At 44.9% G+C, this 21,194-nt stretch overlaps 1 protein-coding gene across 15 annotated transcripts in view; it reads left to right on the top strand.

Annotated features, from left to right (window-relative positions):
• TLE1 (TLE family member 1, transcriptional corepressor) overlaps positions 1–16,912 on the top strand; it is a 107,711-nt gene extending 90,799 nt beyond the window's left edge. For 14 of the 15 annotated variants that reach the window (XM_074017717.1, XM_045373067.3, XM_045373066.3 and 11 more), the window contains 6 exons: positions 6,960–7,209; positions 9,185–9,432; positions 12,412–12,559; positions 14,933–15,083; positions 16,070–16,146; positions 16,289–16,912. In XM_074017717.1, coding sequence (XP_073873818.1) covers positions 6,960–7,209; positions 9,185–9,432; positions 12,412–12,559; positions 14,933–15,083; positions 16,070–16,146; positions 16,289–16,396 — 982 coding nt within the window. In that variant the 3' untranslated portion in view covers positions 16,397–16,912. Of the gene's footprint in view, positions 1–6,959; positions 7,210–9,184; positions 9,437–12,411; positions 12,560–14,932; positions 15,084–16,069; positions 16,147–16,288 lie in introns of those variants that run through there. The other variant, XM_074017718.1, reaches the window with a different exon arrangement.
• Positions 16,913–21,194: the final 4,282 nt, after the last annotated feature.

Genomic DNA, 21,194 nt, shown 5'->3' with positions numbered 1-21,194 from the left:
TGGATTTCACTTCATTATTGTCATTGCTTTCATTGTCTTTTTTGTGGTCTAAGTCAGCTCTGTAGGGACTGCCTTTGCCCCTTAGGAAAACTGTTACCATCTCTTAGTGACATTTGGTATAATTGCTAGACATTGCCTGGAAAAGTTGGCTGGCATCACCCAGGGCCTTAGAGAGGAATGCCCACCTTGTTTTAGCAGATTTTCCTTACCAGGGCAACTTTTCCTGTCTCAATATATAAGTGATTAGGTAACAGTAGACAACTTGTGTTCTCATCCGTGGAGAGTGCCGGCCGGTGAAATCCTCTGCCTACCCCTGAAGAACTCTGGAATGGGAAAGACAGAAATGTTCACCGTGTGAGAAATACTCTTAGAGAGGTTAGTAGGAAAGGTTAGGACCCTGGGAAAGAATCATCAAGGCTGGGGAGGTCGTGGCAGTCGGAGGGAGGGAGGCAGCGGCGTGTACTTGGGAGGTTGTGGCAGTCAGAGGGAGGGAGGCAGCGGCGTGTACTTGGGAGGTTGTGGCAGTCAGAGGGAGGGAGGCAGCGGCGTGTACTTGGGAGGTTGTGGCAGTCAGAGGGAGGGAGGCAGCGGCGTGTACTTGGGAGGGAGGCAGTGCTGTTCTAGCAGGAGGGAAGTTTGTGCGCAACTTGGAGATGTGACAGCATGTGATATTTTAGGGGACTGGCCTGTTGTCCCACGTGGCTGGGAGTTTAAGGTCACGTGAAGTAAGACTTGTTGACACTAAATTGTAAAGGGCTTCATGAGCCCTAAAGAGCTTGAAGAGCGAATGAAGGTTTTTGACACGATCGGATTTTTGAGCCTTGTTAATATAGCTAACAATGTCACATCCAGAGTGCCGAATCCATAGGCAGCGGGGCTTGACCACAGCCGTCATCTCTGGGGTCTGTGGTTCTTCACTATTGTTTACTTGATGCTGCCACTGCAGTTCCTATTTCCAGCAAACCAACAACCCTGTAAACACCTGTTTTCCTTTGACCACAGAGCACAGCGTAGTTTTATTAAGAGGAGCCTGGTCTGCTAGGAAAAAACAACCTGCGCCCTTGGAACACAGTCTTGTTTTCCAGTTCACCGCGGCCGCGAAGGAGCCCAGTGGGGACTCTCTGCTTTTAGTTCCTTCACCTCTGCTGTGTGCCCAGTAAATGAAAAGCCCCTCGCTCTTAATGGGTTTTTATTTCATTCAATTTTTGAATCTGTGAAGTCGAGTGGGCTTTATTCTTTTTGATTCTGACACCAGACTTCAGAATCAGACACGATCCTAATCTGTAGGAGCTTGATTCAGAAAGCTAGGTGGGGGCTGGGGCTCAGTTCTGAGGCTTTCTGAGATGCGGGTGGGCTTCTCTGTGTGGCCCCTAGCGAGGGATCCAGGACTGACTTTCTGCCCTGCAGTTTGCCACAATTCTATCCAAACGTCCATCTCTACTCTTTGGGCGTTCGTTCTAGTCTTTGCTGAATGCCATTTCCTCCACTCTCACCTTGGATGATTTGTGAATTTTGTGTTTTTCGTTGCCTCGTCACTGCCCTTGTGCTTTCCTGATTTCCCACCCCGCGTCTTCCTCCCTTTCCGCATTCCCTGACCCACATACTTGTCCACTGGTTGAGATAAAGCCCTCAATTCAACGTATCTTCACTTGGCATTTTCAGTCATGGTGGTTCGATAACAATACTGTCATTTCCTGAAGACTCACTGCAGGGGTCAAGTGCGGTGTTAAGTGTTTTGCAGCTGTTACCACTTTAATCCTTACAGCAACCCCTGCGACCTCTATATTTTATTGTTATTCCTGCCTTATGGATCACGAAACGGACACATTCTAGACTGCAGGCTGGCTGATTGGCAAGACCACGGTTGATGTGGCCAGAGACCCAGAGAGAGGTTCATTTAACAGCAAAGTTTGGGCACTTGATTTGGCTGTGGACCTAATCTAATGTGTTAACTGGTTAAGAGCCTTCCCCTCGACTTCCTCTAAATAACTAAAAGAATCTAAACTTTAAACATTGAAATACCATACACATACAGAAAGTTCATGAATCCCATGTGTCTAGCTCAGCGACTTTTCACCAAAGGCAGCCACCTGTGTAACCAGCCCTTGGATCAAGGAACAGAGCAGGATCATTGCCCAGAAACCCGTCCCATGCCCCTTGCAGTCACCAAGGTTAACTACCACCTTGACTTTCAGTACTGCAGATAAATTTTGCCTGTGTTCGAAATTCTAGAAATGCAGTCATTTCCATGTCCGTTCTTTTGTAGCTGGCTGCATTCGGAATTCAGGTGTGAGCGATATTCATGAATACTCACTATCTGTTTATACATTCCTCTTTCTGATTGGTTTTACTTTTCTAGTTCCTCAACCAGTAGAGAAAGTTAAGTTTCCTCCTGGGATCCCTTCACCATTGTCACGATGAGCCCTCAGTGTGGCCTTTTATCGAAAAAGCTCTGTTATTATTGTAGGTGAATAATTTCCTCCCCTGGTTTTTTCCTTCCAGTTGATCCCTCCTAAAGACCCATCTGCCCTTTGCGTTGCTCTGGTGTGTTCATTTGATTTGGCTCCGCAGCCCAGCAGGCAGCACCAGCTTCCTGCGGGGCCCCCTGTGACTGATGTATTAACATCCATATGGGTTTCCCCTGGGACGGATGAGTGTTCACAGCTTCTGACAGCAGCTCACTGCATTGTGAATCAATTTTAAATTGCCTCCGTATGATGATCGCGGGCCTCCTGTGCATTTTAAAGAAGAGGACACCTGGGAGAGAAGTGGGTGTCTTCCAAAGATCAGACAGATCTCCCGTCTGTTACTCGGTGCATCTATTTAATCGGGAACATTTAACTCTATGATAAGCAGGCTTCCGGTTGAAGGAAGATAAAATTTCCTTTCGCTGAAAAATGTGGGATTGCTGAAAGGGTGCCTGAGGGAAACCCGGCCTTACCTCGAGGCGCCCAGCTTGATTTGTGGTACACAGAGAGAAACTAATCCTTACGTGTTATTTCTCTCATAGCACCGAGATCTTTGAGAAGCAGTTTCCCCACCTTAACCACCATCCTTATAAATCATGTGCAACTCAATTGTTTTACTTTTATTTTTATTTTTTAAATTATTATTTTATTATTTTTTTTGAAATGGAGTCTTGCTCTGTTGCCCAGGCTGGAGTGCCGTGGTGCGATCTTGGCTCAGTGCAAGCTCCGCCTCCCGGGTTCACGCCATTCTCCTGCCTCAGCCTCCCGAGTAGCTGGGACTACAGGTGCCCGCCACCACACTCAGCTAATTTTTTTGTATTTTTAGTAGAGACGGGATTTCACTCTGTTAGCCAGGATGGTCTTGATCTCCTGATCTCGTGATCCGCCCGCCTCAGCCTCCCAAAGTGCTGGGATTACAAGAGCGAGCCACAGCACCAGACCTCAGTTGTTTTATTTTATGGAAATTTACTTGTCATTTCTTCAGTATCACCTGGCTTTTTTGTTGTTGTTTTTGGACCCAGAGCATGGAGCCTGATTCTGAGTCATAGAACTTGGCTACTGGACGTTGTTCGTTGAGCATTCTTCAAAGCCTAGAATTCTTGTAGGACATGAATAGACTTAAACTCTCACAGTTCTGTGGCAATCTTTAAGGGCAACAAAATGCTATTTGATTATTAATCCAAATATCCCATAATAAACGGCATAGGTTCCTGTTTAACTATGATGTGGGCTCGATATATTGCTAAGGACACCAAATAATCCTGTTGGATGAAAAATGAGATTGAGTGGTTTGGTAATGTGAGGGCTTAGAGCTATATTTTTTTGTTTGTTTGTTTGTTTTGTTTTTTTTTTGAGACGGAGTCTCGCTCTGTCGCCCAGGCTGGAGTGCAGTGACCGGATCTCAGCTCACTGCAAGCTCCGCCTCCAGGGTTTACGCCATTCTCCTGCCTCAGCCTCCCCAGTAGCTGGGACTACAGGCGCCCACCACCTTGCCTGGCTAGTTTTTTGTATTTTTTAGTAGAGACGGGGTTTCACCGTGTTAGCCAGGATGGTCTCGATCTCCTGACCTCGTGATCCGCCCGTCTCGGCCTCCCAAAGTGCTGGGATTACGGGCTTGAGCCACCGCGCCCGGCCCCTAGAGCTATATTGTTTTTATACGTGTATTTATTTCCCAGGACAGTCTCCATGGTTCCCATTATATGTGCTTATTCATTAAAATTAAGAGTAACATTAAGGATTTGGGCCAAATAGCTATTTTACTATTAGTTACTGGTACCAATTTGCCAGCAGGTAACAGATTGAGATTGTGTCCTGTGGTTGAGTGGGGGGGAAGTTTAAAAGTCTTCATGTGTTTGATGTTTTGCTTTTATGGAGGGAAGATAATAGCATGCATTTTATTTTCAAACAAATGTATGTGGGTTTTAAGTGCAGGGTGGTAGAGACCTGGCATAATCGTTTTCAGTTTTGTGCTTGCTAAGTTACTTTACAAAATTTGAGTTTGTATTAAAATGAAAATTTAAGCACTGTGTTAGGACTCATGGTGTTTACATTGTGTACAAAGCTGCCAATGACAGGCTTCAGAAAGGCACACGTTTTCAAGGGTTATTGGCAGGAGGAAGCAGTGCCTACTTCACTTATTGTTGATGGTTTGAACTTTTAGCGCTTCTAGTGATTTCAAGTTAAGAAAGTGGAAATAGTGGTCTTCAAAGTAGAATGTGCATACTTGTTTTTTTTTTTAGACAGAGTCTTGCTCTTGTCTCCCAGGGTGGAGTGCAGTGGCGTGATCTTGGCTCACTGCAACCTCCATTTCCCAGGTTCAAGTGATTCTCCTGCCTCAGCCTCCCAAGTAGCTGGGATTACAGGCATGTGCCACCACGCCCAGCTATTTTTTGTATTTTTAGTAGAGACGGGATTTCACCATGTTGGTCAGGCTGGTCTTGAACTCCTGACCTTGTGATCCGCCCCCCCTCTGCCTCCCAAAGTGCTGGGATTACAGGCGTGAGCCGCCGCGTCCAGCCGAATGTGCATCATTTTATCAGTTGACATAGAGTGAAAACATTAGCACTTCTCTTTCTTCTATCCTCTAAAGTGTCTTTTCTTTGTTTATGTTTTATCATGTCCCTAGGATCTTAGCTCTTGGAGTTTAAATTAAATTCGTTGGAGAAAAAATATGCTTTGAATTTTGGTGTAGAAGTAGAAGTGGGTAATCAGGATTAGGTTTGTTTGTATTTAACAGGGGAAGAAAATGGTAGCTTAAATAATGTGGAAGTTTATTACTCTCTCACATAAAAGACACTGGCTCTCAGCGGCTCAGGGCAGGTATGACAGCCCCATAGTGTCACCAGGGCCTCTGCATCCTGTCTTTCTGTTCTGTCTCCCCCAGCAATTCCTTCCTTCCTTCCTTCCTTCCTTCCTTCCTTCCTTCCTTCCTTCCTTCCTTCCTTCCTTCCTTCCTTCCTTCCTTCCTTCCTTCCTTCCTTCCCTCCCTCCCTCCCTCCCTCCCTCCCTTCCCTTCCCTTCCCTTCCCTTCCCTTCCCTTCCCTTCCCTTCCTCCCCCCCCTCCATCCCTCCCTTCCTTCCTTCCATTTTAAGTTCTGGGATACATGTGCAGAATGTGCAAGTTTGTTACATAGGTATACACATGCCATAGTGGTTTGCTGCACCCATCAACCCATCACCTACGTTAGGTATTTCTCCTAATGCTATCCTTCCCCTAGCCCCCCACCTCCTGACAGGCCCCAGTGTGTGATATTCCCCTCCCTGTGTCCATGTGTTCTCATTGTTCAACTCCCACTTATGAGTGAGAACATACGGTGTTTGGTTTTCTGTTCCTATGTTAGTTTGCTGAGAATGATGGTTTCTAGTTTCATCCATGTCCCTGCAAAGGACATGAACTCATCCTTTTTTTTTTTTTAATGGCTGTATAGTATTCCATGGTGTATATGTGTAACATTTTCTTTATCCAGTCTATCATTGATGGGCATTTGGGTTGGTTCCACATCTTTGCTATCCAGCAATTGATTTCTGTCTTTGAAATCAACCTCTGGGCCATAGGAGCACCAGTCATCCCTCTTAGCTCAGGCAGTGGGAAGGAAGAAGAGAAGAGGGCAGGTATGCTCCCTCCCTATTTATTTTTTTAGAGCAGTTATGGGTTCCAGGCAAAATAGAGTGGAAAGTTACAGAAGAGTTCCCATATTCCCCATCCCTCTCCTCTCTTTCAAGTTCAGAACTTCCTCAATGCCATCCAGCAGCTTCTTCTTAGACCTTATTGGTCAGAACAGAGGCACGCTGGGCTAAAGGAGAGTGGGGAAGAGTAGTTTTTTTAGCTGGGCACTTTGCTGCCTTATATAATGGCGTTCCTGACCAACATAGGCAAGGAAGATTGTTGAGTAGGAAACCTAAAATCCTGTTTAAAGCCATATAAGATAATCTCTTATTTTCTCTTCCTTAAGCAAAAGAAAGTTGAAGTCCAAACCATAAACTGGTATTTTTAGAAAGCTGTTTTTTGGGGTGGGGGGGTTGTTTTTGCTATTAAAATACACTATCTACTCTGTTTAATTATTATTAGTTCTTAAGGGCTTCATCTTTAGCAGGGAAAATAATCATTTAAAATTATACTAAGAAATCATAAAATTACACAAGATACATGGAAGGAGGTATTTTATGTTCATTTGGAAGCGCGTTAAGTGTTTTATAAGGAGATTTGAGGGAATGCTTTATAGAATGGATAAGAACGATTTAAATACCTTAAAAAAATTTTAAATACAGTTCTATGTATATGTCATTTGGTACACGCTAGATTTCTGCTATTAATTATTTTAAATTTGCACCATCAGTAAATACTTCAACTTGTATTGTTTTGAAAGGAAAATATACAAGAGAATCTTTCCTTTTTTTCATCGTTTTCGTAGTCGTAGCATGTTGCCGAGGTAATGACTGCTTCCTCTGTCAATGTGTTTTCTGTCTTCTCTCCATTCGTTTTTCCAAAAGTGCGTACTCCTTCCACGTTACCGCAGACGGTCAGATGCAGCCTGTCCCTTTTCCCCCCGACGCCCTCATCGGACCCGGAATCCCCCGGCATGCTCGCCAGATCAACACCCTCAACCACGGGGAGGTGGTGTGCGCGGTGACCATCAGCAACCCCACGAGACACGTGTACACAGGCGGGAAGGGCTGCGTCAAGGTCTGGGACATCAGCCACCCTGGCAATAAGAGTCCTGTCTCCCAGCTCGACTGTCTGGTGAGTGGACAGGAACTGGTGCACAAGGGCAATTTCTCCCTGGAGATTCAATAAGGAAATAGCTGTGTGGGCCTGGGTTTTATTCCCATTATGAGGAAATAGAAGCCCCTTCTGTTTCCTGTGTTGGGTATTTAACCCCCTCGGCCCCCCGTTTAAATGCGAAGGTTTCATTTGTTGCTGTTGCACTGGCTAAATCCCAGAGTTGATGGATTTCTTTTTATAAAATATTTTACACTGGTTTACAGAGGCTCTCCTTGTGTATGGATGTACATTACAAAAGGGGGTTTCCCATTTAATGGACAAAAGCACAACTTGGCCTGGACTCTGGTCCCTGCCATCCACTCAGTTTTTAATTTCCCTTTAGCCTTTAGATAAATATAGAATAGTAAATTTTTTTTTTTTTTTTTTGAGACGGAGTCTCGCTCTGTCGCCCAGGCTGGAGTGCAGTGGCCGGATCTCAGCTCACTGCAAGCTCCGCCTCCCGGGTTCACGCCATTCTCCTGCCTCAGCCTCCCGAGTAGCTGGGACTACAGGCGCCCGCCGCCTCGCCCGGCTAATTTTTTGTATTTTTTAGTAGAGACGGGGTTTCACCATGTTAGCCAGGATGGTCTAAATCTCCTGACCTCGTGATCCGCCCGTCTCGGCCTCCCAAAGTGCTGGGATTACAGGCTTGAGCCACCGCGCACGGCCGAATAGTAAATATTTGATAACATGGCATAAAAACCATTCTGAACAGGGTAAGGTCTGTGTTTTTAAGGGAGACCTGAGAGAGCTGGTTAGGTTTTATGACCTTCACTTCAGGAAAGGGTTAAAGGCTGTCACTGCAAAGACCGGGGGCAGCCATCAACAAAATAGAGCGGTGAGAATGCGTTCCCAGAGTTCCTAAGCCATGTCCGCTCAGAGCCTGAGAATACCATTTTGCATTTTTCAGGGACATAAAACATGTTGGGACATGTTCCAGTCTCTAAACCATAACCCCAGGATTTACAGAGCACATACCGCTGGCCTTAAGCAGACTCCGAACTGCCCTGCCCTGCCATGCCCTGGCATGGGGTCTGCCTGTGCTCTGCGGTTGCAGATGGTGCGGTGTACCACTGCCTGCCTGGAAAATTGTAAGGATTCCGGAGAGAGTGTTTCCAGAAAGCTGAGTGGCAGTGTTTTTGAAACACAGACTTGTGTTTAGAGTAGTTATTAGTGCCTTTTTTAAAAAAACAAATAACTTCAAAATGTCTTCATTCATGAAACTTATATTTAAATATGGCCCAACATTCTATAGCAGTGGGAATATCCTTTGTTGAAGTCACGTGTCTAAGGTTTCTTTAATCTTTGAAAGACAGTCCATCGTGAAAAGCACTTAAGCGAACTTTAGCCATATCTGCATCTTTCAGGGGTTGATCATATGAGGGCCCCCCACCCCCACCCCCTTCATATGTGTTGGTTTTGATGGCAAGGTGCCTACTTTTATCAGGTTCTTTGGCCTTTGCATTGAGGGGCTTAGATATAATAGCAGCCACATGACAACTTGAGAAAGCAGCTTTGGTAAGTTATTAGCAAGAATCCCTCTGACTAATGAAGTAATGTGCTCAGCATAACGAAGACCAAAACATAGACGGGGGCCTGCAGTGTCCAAGCAGTAAATGATGCAGGGTGATGAGGCAGATGTATAAACGAGCTTGGAAAAGTGGTTTCTTCTCGGGGAACTGTGTGTACACCTGGACCTCATACCTAGATAGTTTCAGCTCTGTGATGCAGGACACCAGAAACAGTTATCTAAGCTCCTGTGAATTTGTTTTGTTTACTGTTTTGAAGGAGACAGTTGTGCTTGGACCCCAATCTTGACTAGAGATCTCTTGCTCTGTTAGAGTGTCCGTGAAATGTCACTCTTTAACTCAAAAAACCAAGACAGCCATTAGAGAACATGGTGCTATGATTGCTCGGTAATTCATTGTAGCAATGAATTCTGTTTATTTTACAGAACAGAGACAATTATATCCGTTCCTGTAAATTGCTACCTGATGGCTGCACTCTCATAGTGGGAGGGGAAGCCAGTACTTTGTCCATTTGGGACCTGGCAGCTCCGACCCCACGCATCAAGGCGGAGCTGACATCCTCGGCCCCCGCCTGCTACGCCCTGGCCATCAGCCCCGATTCCAAGGTCTGCTTCTCATGCTGCAGCGACGGCAACATCGCTGTGTGGGATCTGCACAACCAGACACTAGTGAGGTGAGCAAAGATGGTCGTCTAAGGAGGGGTTCCCTTCTTGAGCAGCTGGGCCTATTACCTCTGCTTCTCTCTGGCTGCCCGCAGCCTGCACAGTAAGATCCTCTTGAATGCCAGGCATGGGGTTAGATGATGGGGGAACAAAGACAACCGTGTTGCTGCCTTTGGGGGGCTTACAGTCTTGCTACCATGCCTGGGGTCACTGAGACGTTCTATCTCCTTATAGATAGTCTGTATATCCTATAGTCTGTATGTCAGCCCGCATACAGACTCCAAACTTGTTCAAAAAATATTTCTGGCTTTTGCCAAGGGGTGGCCTAATGTGAATTACACGGCAGCACAAAGGGCCCTTGCTACTAGATGTTTTGGGCTTTGGCTAGAACTTGGTGCAGACAAGAGCCAACTGATAAAAGATAACAGAAAATCAACAAGGAGACATGAGAAGAGCAGATTCCATGAATTTCACCCACAAAATGGTTTTAAAGTATCTCAATAATGAAATAGGAGACCTGCCCAGGGGTGGTTCCACTCAGGAGCCCGCAGGGTTTTACCTCGCGTCCTGGCATTGGCCCTGTCCCCTTAGCAGCAGCTGCAGTTCTGGTACCCTTGTGTCTCTCCTCAGCTCCCCCACCAAATGCCCCCTTCAGAAGTCAGTGCTCACACCAGAACTGTTCTCACAAAGTCTTTTTAAAGTAAGCACGAATGAAACATGAAAGGTAAAATGAAGCACGTGTTTTACTCTTGTTTCATCTTCACTGGGAAGCCATCCCTGCGGATGGTGCAGTTTGGGGTCCATGGCTTGTTTGGTAAGTCCCCTCTTGTGCTGCCCAGAGAAGGCACGGGCTCCAGAAATCATCATGACAGCTCACTCTCTTCAGACCTCTGCTGTAGAAATCCATTAAGTGTCATTGAACTGGGCCCGGTCCCTGCGTGTGGGCGACAGTGCGGCAGTTATTTTCCTCTTCCGTTTGCTGAGTAGTGTAGGTGAGCAAAACGGAATAATGGAGCCAGAGCCGAACGCCCTCTCAACCTTTTATCCTAGCAAAGTGACTTGTTTTTTCTTTTTTTAAAACTCCCTAAGTAGGACTTTCAAAATATCAATTCCAAGCACTTTTCAGATATTCCTCCACTTAGTCCTAATGACACTGTCCTGCTATTTGTCCCATTTTATAGATGAAGTGCCTGAGGCTCAGAGAGGGTAAGTTACTGGCTTCAGGTTGCACAGTCGGATGTGGTGGAGTCAAGCTGGGGCCCAGGCATTCTGCTGTCTTCTCTGTGCTGTGATCCCTTGCTCCATGCCGGCTCCTGGGGAGTAAATACCTGTTGGATAGGATGGGGTAGCATCTTACAAATCTTTCTCTGGACCGCCCACAGGTGGCTAGTGGCTGCCGCCTGTAACAGGGCCATGCACAGCCTATTGCATGTCTTTGTATCCATCGTAACCCAGCACATTCTGAACAGTCATAGGATGTGCCTGAGAGTCATGCTGAAGTATATGGATGGAGGGAGGGCAGCGGGATGGGAGGCAGCCGTCAGGTACCATATGTCAGCAGAGGAACGTGTTTTCAGTCAAGGGGGAACAGCGTTTAATGAGTTAGAAAGGTCCAAAGAAGTCAGAGGGTCAAGAGATCACTGGATTTCCAGAGCGGTTTGAAGGGAAGAAAAGCAACACTTTCAGCAAGAGACGCAGCGACTGCTCCAGGCCTGGGTGTTCTGTGGGGATGTCTGGGAAGCGAGCAGAAACACTTGAGGTCCACCTGCACGGCCGCAGTAGAGGAGAGAGGACCAAGCCTGGATCCTAAAGTGCAGAAGTTGGGAATGGCTTGCAGAGAGAAGATGTTTAAAGTGATGGTTCACATCTTGGCTTAGAATTTAGGACAGTAGTGGTGCTTTTTCCTTCCCTTGCACTCTTTAAAATCCAAGCTCAGGTTAAAAGTTTGGAGCTCTATGGGAATGATAAGGTGTGGGGATCCCGGAGGAAGAAGCAGCGTGGAAACTTTCCTCTCGGTGTTGAAATTCTCACGCAGTTCTTTACTGGATCCCGCCTGGTTCCGAGGGTGGGTCTAGACTTTGTTCACCTTTTCTGGCTGCTCCCCCACCAGCTCCCTCTCAGCATGCAGAACTGAGTCCAGGATGGTCGCCATCCCTGCTGGGGCTTACAATGACCTCCCCTCAGCCGCTCTGCTCATTGCCTTGCACAGCATCTGTGCTCAGCAGATCCCTGTTAGCTGATAGTTTCTGGTGGCGATTTTTGAATGAAGCACAAGGTTCTGCTTTAAAGAACAACCTTGTGCTCAGCTTGGAGGCAGAGTCTTTCTGAGGTGCCCATGGCAATTACCTCTGTCTCTGCCCAATGCCTCTGAGGTCAGGAGGCTGGTATGCGTGACCCTTTGTCTCTGGGAGTCCAGATTTCCTAATGCAGGGCTCTTTCTAACAGAAAGCAAGGTTGAGTAAATACATGAGCTCATGCTCTGTTGGCACGTAGAGCATTGCTGTGTTGATCCACTCATGGAAACAGCAATGCTTCTGTCCACTCTGCTTGTAACGTCCCCGTTTCTTTCTCTCATGGATTCAGGCCTGCACGATTAAAGAACAGACCTTTATCTTTCCATAAGGAATACAATTGGGATTTTGTGTGTTTGTCTTTTATTTTCTATTTAACAATTCAACACTTTTCCAGAGCTGGCAAGAATTGTACCTTGCAGATGGATTTGTCAGAGTAGTGTATTTAACTTCTGGGTAGTGACCTGCACTGGCATATTCCATTTCTTTAGCACTTGGATCGTGAAAAAAAAGGAAAAACAATCAGCAGGTGCTGTGTCCCCTCCTCCTCGGGGGAAGGTTAGTTTGATCTTGCACATCAGCAGACACTGGTGGGATGACACACACACATGCACACACAGGGTCCAAAACTAACAACACAACAGTGTTTACCTTGAGCTCTGGCAGGAAATCATTATTCAATCTGGTTTGTTTTATCAGGCAATTCCAGGGCCACACAGACGGAGCCAGCTGTATTGACATTTCTAATGATGGCACCAAGCTCTGGACGGGTGGTTTGGACAACACGGTCAGGTCCTGGGACCTGCGCGAAGGGCGGCAGCTGCAGCAGCACGACTTCACCTCCCAGGTGACTGAGTGACTTCCGCTTGCCCCAGAGTCTGGGAGGTGCTGGGGTGTGTCTTCCTCCTTATACCCTCCCCGCTTACCCTAGGATGTTAGTGGCTGGACAAACAGATCAGGGCCGAATTTGAGATAACTAATTTAAAAACAACGACCACCACCTCCTCCTTCACGACCCTCCCTACTACCTTCCCCAAAACTCCTAGAGTGGTTTTTAGAATCCTGTAGATTAAGGGGTGTTCGCTGTTATATTTATATATGAGTTTGTTTAAGGGATTTGTATGGTGAGGAATATATAGTTTTCCTTCAGCAGTGTTTGATCGGTGGCACGTATTCTCACCATCTAATGTAGGAGTAGGAGATGATTTTTTTGATTCCCAAATAAATAGAGCTTGAGAAATCTGCAGAATGTCACTAGGAGTGGAGAGAAGTCACAGCCCCTCTGAAAGTTCATTTATTTCCCCTGCACCAGAGAGCTTAAAAAAATGCAGAAATACCTCAGTGATATGCATTTTATTCCTCATCCTTTAAAAAATGAACTCGTGGCTGACTAGATTTGCAGACTTTTGAAATAATATATAAATGGCAGCTTTGTAGATTGTGAAAAGTATTTTGATGTCCAGTGTCTGAGTGTAGACTTGTTTTGGAAAAAACAGTGTTTGCCGTTTTAAATGCTTTCTGGTGGTAGAATTGTTGCTTTGATCATGACTTGGCAATTTTTTTTTTTTTTTACCTTGTTTTGTAATAAAAATAATTCTACTCAGAAAACTAGGACAGAAACAGAAAACAAGCATATATACTTCTAAATTTCATATTCTGGTTAACATTTTGTTGAGTTTCTTAGAGTCTTGCTGTTTTACCTCTTTCCTAACATAAGTAGGATACAATTTTTGGTCTGCCTTTTTTGTTTTTTTTTAAACTTCTTAGAGAAATTCTCAAATACATATGAGTACAGCAAATGTCCAAGCAGTTATGAGAGTACAGAGAATTGTACAATAAACGCCACATGCCCATCACTCAGCTTTAAGTTATTTGGCCGTGTGATAACTCTTGTCCCCATCCCCAAACACTGGATTATTTTAAAGTAAATTCCAGACAGCATATCATTTTATCCATAAGCACAGTCATGCACCATATAACCTTTTGGCCAAGGACAGACCTCAAATGTGACAGTGATCCCTTAAGATTATAATACCATATTTTTCTGTACCTTTTCAATGTTTAGATATATCTGAGTGTACAAATACTTCCCATTATGCTACAGTTGCCTACAGTACTCAGTACAGTAGCATGCTGTGCAGGCTTGTAGCCTACGAGTGATAGGCTCCCCCATCTAGGTGTGTGTAAGTGCACTCTGTGAGGTTCACACAATAAAGTAACCTAATGAGGCCAGGCGCAGTGGCTCACGCCTATAATCCCAACACTTTGGGAGGCCGAGGCGGACGGATCACGAGGTCAGGAGATCGAGACCATCCTGGCTAACATGGTGAAACTCTGTCTCTACTAAAAATACAAAAAATTAGCCGGGCGTGGTGGCGGGCGCCTGTAGTCCCAGCAACTCAGGAGGCTGAGGCAGGAGAATGGCGTGAACGTGGGAGGCAGAGCTTGTAGTGAGCCGAGATCTCGTCACTGCACTCCAGTCTGGGTGACAGAGCGAGACTCCGTCTCAAAAAATAAAGAAATTAAAAGACTGGGCGCAGTGGCTCATGCCTGTAATCCCAGCACTCTGGGAGGCAGAGGTAGTTGGATCCAGGGGTCAGGAGTTCGAGACCAGCCTGGCCAATATGGTGAAACCCCGTCTCTACTAAAAATACAAAAATTAGCCAGGCGTGGTGGCTCATGCCTGGAGTCCCAGCTAGTCAGGAGGCTGAGGCAGGAGAATCACTTGAACCCAGGAGGCAGGGGTTGCAGTGAGCTGAGATCGTGCCACTGCACTCTGGCCTGGGCGACAGAGCAAAACTCCATCTCGAAAAAAATAAAAAAATAAAAAAATAAAAATAAATAAAAAACAAAATAAAGTCACCTAACGACACATTTCTCAGAACACATCTGCCTCGATAGGTGATATATGATTGTATTTCAGTTACTGTCTCGAAAAGGTAAGGCCTGCTTTAAAATGTACACATGAATGCCATTATTATTAGGAATCATTTCTTAATTTTATCCCAAAGGACAGAGGGGTTCAAATGTTTCCAGTTTCCTAAAGGTTTTGACACTTGGTTCATCTGCGTTAGATCACTTGCCCTGTGGCCCTCCCCACAGTCTGGACTCGGATGATTACCTCCGCCTATTCTTGCTCTTTCCCCCGCTTTCACATTGCGTCTTCCCTTCCTAAGTGTATCAGGCGGAATCATGAGTGAACCTGTCCTGCTCCTTGCAGATCTTCTCCCTGGGCTACTGCCCCACAGGGGAGTGGCTGGCAGTGGGCATGGAGAGCAGCAACGTGGAGGTGCTGCACGTGAACAAGCCCGACAAGTACCAGTTGCACCTGCACGAGAGCTGCGTGCTGTCCCTGAAATTTGCTTACTGTGGTGAGTTCAGCCGAAAGGAAACTGGCGGTCGTTGATGGCCCAAATGGAAAATGCTTCTTAAAAAAATATGGTAGAGATCATATCTGGAAACAGTGTTGTTCTTTGAGCAGCTGGATGCAATAATTCCATTGTTTTAATATGCCCTTCAGAGCACAGCAATGTCTGTTTCAGTTTGTTTTGCTAATTTGAGAAAAGTCAGCAGGCAATGATGTGATTGCCTAATACAAGGTTTGGACACAGGTTTGTTTCAGTGGGGGTTGGGAGATGACAATGAGTTTCCACTTTGTAGAGGGGTGGGTGGGAATTTACTGAAGAATGGGGCAGGGGCAGTGGAAGTCATGAGCTGTCCGTGATGAAGAATCCAGGGTCAGAGAAGCGGATATTTAGGTGTACCCAGACACTTAGTTACACTCTACAGTGAGGTTGAAGACGGAAGAAGTTCATGTGGAGACCCTTCTTGTGCACTGCAGATGGGCAGATACCTGTTCACAGGATGCAGAGGTGGACGGACGGACGGACGGACGGATGGACGGATGGATGGATGGATGGATGGATGGATGGATGGATGGATGAATGCCTATCACTTATTGAGCATTTTTCTTCGTGCTATATGATGTGACTGGCATTTTACTTAAGTTAGATGTTTAATCCTGTCTAGTCCCATTTTATCATGGGAAGACTGACTAAAATAGAAGACATTCTTCATTGATTCTATATTTGAGGGTTACCGTGTGTTGGATATGATGCTACTAGTCCTGTATCCAGTGACTAAGGAGGCTGACACCTCTTAGATTATACCCAAGATCACACTGATAAATCACTGAGGAGCCCAGATTTAAAACCACTGTTCATGTCACGGACCAGTCCCTTAGGGCATGATAGTTCATACATTAAAAATGTTCTTAGTTTGATTCAGTCCCAGTTGCTAATTGTATAAGTAGGAATTTTAACCTTGTGAAAACGAGATATTCCTTTGCTAATTCTAGGTAAATGGTTTGTAAGTACTGGAAAAGATAACCTCCTCAATGCTTGGCGGACCCCCTATGGAGCCAGCATATTCCAGGTGAGTAAGTGCTCCTCACCTAGATCCACAATTTCACCACAGTGTTGCCTTTGAAACCAGGAGTGAAGGCGCCTCAGAGGGAGCGGGGCCTCTGAGTACCGTTGTTCCACATTAAACACGTGTTCATTGTTTTCTCTTCCAGTCCAAAGAGTCCTCGTCAGTGCTTAGCTGTGACATCTCTGTGGATGATAAGTACATAGTCACTGGCTCAGGGGACAAGAAGGCTACAGTCTATGAAGTCATCTACTGAAAACATGATGTGGTTTAACGTTGATAGTTGAATTGGGCCAAAATGTTTCGAATTTGTAGAAATAGAAAAGTTGTAACTTTAAAAGAGAAAAAAACATACAAACACCTGTTTCCAAACCTTGACACGAAACTACTTTGAGTCTACAAAGAGGAGGCGACAAGTCCATCAGCAGAAAGTCACCTGTCTACATAGACCAAATGGAGCACCAAGGCCAAGCAGACAGAGGGGCCATGGGTTGTGGGATTGAGGAACGGAATCGGCCGACTCACGTGACAGCCCATTCTTTCTTTCTGGGTGATCTGGGGATCACGCCTTGCCCAAGTGTGAGATTACCTTTCCTATTCCTTGCAGTTCACCTCACTTTCTGTCGTTTGTAGAGCAGTGGTGTCTCCAATGAACTTGTTTCCTGGTTTTGCATCTTGTGAAATGTTTTTTTGTATTTTTGTTGAAGGTTAAACATTTGTATAAATTGTAAATATATTTGGTTTATTACAGTAAAGGCTTTAGTACCAATAAGTGGTTTTCCTTTTCTTTCTTTATTGTTTTTTATTACAGCTTTGGGATCATCAATGTGGGTTTTGTAAGCAAAGATTATACATTTGTAGAGGAAGTTTTGAATTGCACTGCTTATTTTATAAATATATTTGGTGGTAGGCTCCCGTTGCATTAGAACCTAATCCTTCACAAGCCTGAGTTGCTGGGAGCTCAAGACTAGGAATTGTGAGTCATTGAAGGTTTACTAATGACAGTTTTCTTTAGGAAGGTAAAATTACTTCATCAAGATTTGTTCTTTTGTTATGATACTGTTGTGATTCAAGGTCACAAATTAAAACTCCGCTTTTTTCTGGTGATTCATTGGAAGGCAAAATATTCCTTTTTCTAGGAAGGCCCAATCTTTTCTTTCTTTTCCCTTTCTCTTTCCCTTTCTCTTTTTCTTTCTTTCGTTCTCTCCCTCTCTTTTTTTGTTTAAAGATTTGGGTTCACACTCTGTTTGTTACCCAGGTTGGAGTGCATGATCACATCTCACTGCAGCCTTGAGCTCCTGGGCTTAAGCAATCCTCCCACTTCAGCCTCCTCAATAGCCGGGCTAATTTTTTTTTTTTTTTTTTTTTAATTTTCATTTTTTGTAGAGGCAGAGTCTCACTTTGTTGCCCAGGCTGGTCTCGACCTCCTGGCCTCAAGTGATCCTCCTGCCTTGGTCTCCCAAAGTGCTAGGTTAAAGGCGTGACCAACTACATGCCGGCCCCAATAGTTTCAAATCTGTATTCTCGCTCTTCACAAGCTTCACTTGGGTTTTGTGTTATGATCGATGATACATAGAAAGCTGCAGAGTTCATTCACCTGTAAAACGTGGAAAGCCAGCTGGTTTTGTCTTCATTAGTACTTATTTGGTCTATTATACAAATTTAGTTAAGCCAACCATACCCAGCACTTCTCCCCATTCTTCTCATTAAGGCCCTCCCTGTAGCTCTAGCCATTATTATCTGTCATTAATCTTTGGTCTTTATCTTTGTGGACATGCTTTTACTAATTTGATTAGATGAAATCTGTAACCCTGGGCTTTTAATAAGTTACCATCCACGTTTCCTCCTGGAAAAGCTACACGGCTCATTTTTTATATACTATTATTTTCTATTATTTTATAAAATAATAGCTAATAATTTTAAGGCAGCGTTCCTGGCTGTTTAAAAATAGCACCTAAGGAATTTTTAATGTTCTTGTTTTCTTATGATCCAGCGAGTTGTTGGCAGTTTGTCTTAATATTTTCCATTTGTTACCAAGACCTTGTTCTTTATATATTCAAAAACATTACTTTGTTTGCTTTTTGCCAAAAAAAAAAAAAAAGTTTATGTACTGAGTTAAATATTTTCACTTCTCATTAAGTGAATGGCAAACCCCCAATTATTGAAGCTGATGTTGCTATCATCCCTTCCTAGTATAACAAAATAGGTTTCTGTCTGATGGACTCAGATGACTTGTTAATGGATTGTTTATCTTTTCTGTTCTCTCTCCCTCCCCACCTTACTTTCCTATTTTCTCTAATACCAACAATGAAGTAGCTTAAAGACCATAAGAGTTTGTCTCCCTCCCACCTGCGACCCAGGGACCCAGGCCACAATGCCGCTGTGCACCTGTAAGGCCTCTCTAGTTGCCACCACTTCCAGCCAGCGGCTGGGAAAGGGCAGAAGTCCAGGGAGAGGGATGTGCTTTTAAGCAGATGACTAGAATTTGTTCCATCACTTTTATTTGCCAGTCCATCGGCAGGGAGTTTGTCACCTGGTGGCCACAAGGGAGACTGGAAATGCGATGTCTTGCTTTGCAGCCATATGCCTGTGGAAAAGGGGGATGCATGTGTGTGGCTTAAAGAGATACTCCTGTTTTGTGTTAGTGGATTTTCTCCCTTCATTTTCCCTCATACTTTATAGTTCCCAAACTTCTGACATTCTTTCTGTAATGGGATTTTTCTGAAACTTTATCAACTCATAGATCGTCTTGAATCTGATGAAACCACTTCTATTTGACTTTGGAAAAGACTCCGACTGTGTTGGTGGCAAGAGTCCTGGAGATGACTCGTGCAAGCCCAGCTGCAGAAGGGCTAGAGTCTTAGGAAAATTGCCAGGACAATTCAGTGTTTCCCACTTGGAAAATGGGAGCAGTAAAACTTGTGTCTACCTTTCAGGGTCTGGAGGATGGCGGTAGGTATGAGAACAGGGTTGTGAGTGGCGACTGTCTCACAAATGCGAGTACAAGTGGGAGAGCAATTTCTTCCTACGCTGTGACCGTAGGAGTCACCACTCCTGTCCCTCAGGAGATTGTAATCGTGTGATTGTTGAGACCCAGTAAGCCAAATATTTATATACCTTCTGCCCTGAATATGGGTTACAAAGTAAGTTTCAACAAATTCAGATTCTTCGGTCACCATGTGCCAAGAGCTATGTGGCAATTTCGCATAGAAAAATGTCAGAAGGTGGTTACCATTATCCTCATATAACCAAGGGTCAGGGAAGCTGTGTCCCCATGGCCTCACAGGGCAGACCAAATGCAGGTTCTGCCCTGAGCCTTGTCTGTGTTCTTTCACATTTTGTAGAGTGGGCTGTGAATTTTTTTTTTTTTTTGAGACGAAGTCTTGCTGTGTCGCCCAGGCTGGAGTGCGGTGGTGTGATCTTGGCTCACTGCTGCCTCCCGGGTTCACTCCATTCTCCTGCCTCAGCCTCCTGAGTAGCTGGGACTACAGGTGCCCACTGCCACGCCTGGCTAATTTTTTTGTATTTTTTAGTAGAGACAGGGTTTCATGGTGTTAGCCAGGATGGTCTCTATCTCCTGACCTTGTGATCCGCCCGCCTCGGCCTCCCAAAGTGCTGGGATTACAAGTGTGAGCCGCCGCGCCCGGCTGAGTGGGCTGTGACTTTTGTTTTCCCCCCTAGTTCTCCAAATTCCCTCCTCATTTCATTTTAAAGATTTATAATTTGCACGGTTCCCTTAAGTAGAACTCCTATGTAATGTTAGGTGTATAGATATGTTTGTGTTCACTAATTTATAACCTAATTTGTACAAATATTTGTTTTCCTCGTTCTTTACCAACAAATCGTATGTATTTAATCTTGGTTTTTAAAATCACTCACAGTCTTTACTCATACCTTGCATGTACGTTTCTACCATGTGACTCTTCTATGGAATTGGCTTGAAAAATCAAAATCCTAGTGAGATTGGTTTTGTAATACTTTTTTCATAGCTAGATGTTTCTAGCACCTATTTTATAATAAGGACAAAATATTGCCTCAATATAATTACCACTTATTAAGTTTCTGTTATTTGTGAGGTGGTAGGGTAGGGGTTTGACATAAATTCTAATTTTTGTGGTGGCTGATGGGATTTTGATGGACCACCTCTTTTAAGATATGACTGCTAAATAGCAGCTGCCCCAAAGCTGAGAACATTCACACAGGGAGTTTTATTTTTATTATATTTTTTGTAGAGGTGGGGTTTCACCATGTTGGCCAGGCTGGTCTTGAACTCCTGACCAAGGTAATCTTCCTCCCTTGGCCTCCCAAAGTGCTGGGATTTCAGGAGTGAGCCACCATGCCCAGCCCATATGGGGATTTTTTTGATTGCACTTTTGCTAATAGTTTTGACTTTACCCAGATTTTCCAACAGATCAGAGAAAGGTATCAGATTCTTAATTTCAGCATGTTGTTTAATTCCATCAAGAGACTGCTGCCTCTGTCACCATGGCGAGGAAGTTGAGTGGTGACATTTCATACTCTCTGCTCGGGTGTGTGGATTGTTTACGTCTCAAGGATGTCCGCTCTTCACGTGGCAGTGACATCATCAAATCACCACACTTTCAGGCTTCCCTGAGCAAGATGAAGCTCATATAAGCGTCTTTTTCTTTTTCTTTTTTTTTTTTTTGTGACGGAGTCTCGCTCTGCCGCCCAGGCTGGAGTGCAGTGGCCGGATCTCAGCTCACTGCAAGCTCCGCCTCCCGGGTTCACGCCATTCTCCTGCCTCAGCCTCCCGAGTAGCTGGGACTACAGGCGCCCGCCACCGCGCCCGGCTAGTTTTTTGTATTTTTTAGTAGAGACGGGGTTTCACCGTGTTAGCCAGGATGGTCTCGATCTCCTGACCTCGTGATCCGCCCGTCTCGGCCTCCCAAAGTGCTGGGATTACAGGCTTGAGCCACCGCGCCCGGCCTATAAGGGTCTTTTTCTAACCTGGGGAGTTTACTATCCAGATATCCAAAACTTTTTTGCCTGCATATTTTAAACCAGCACTTAATAAACAGTTAAATATTTTGTTC

This window comes from Macaca fascicularis, chromosome 15, assembly GCF_037993035.2.
Source record: "Macaca fascicularis isolate 582-1 chromosome 15, T2T-MFA8v1.1".
NCBI lineage: Eukaryota > Metazoa > Chordata > Mammalia > Primates > Cercopithecidae > Macaca > Macaca fascicularis.
This window is presented reverse-complemented; position numbering and strand designations above follow the sequence as displayed.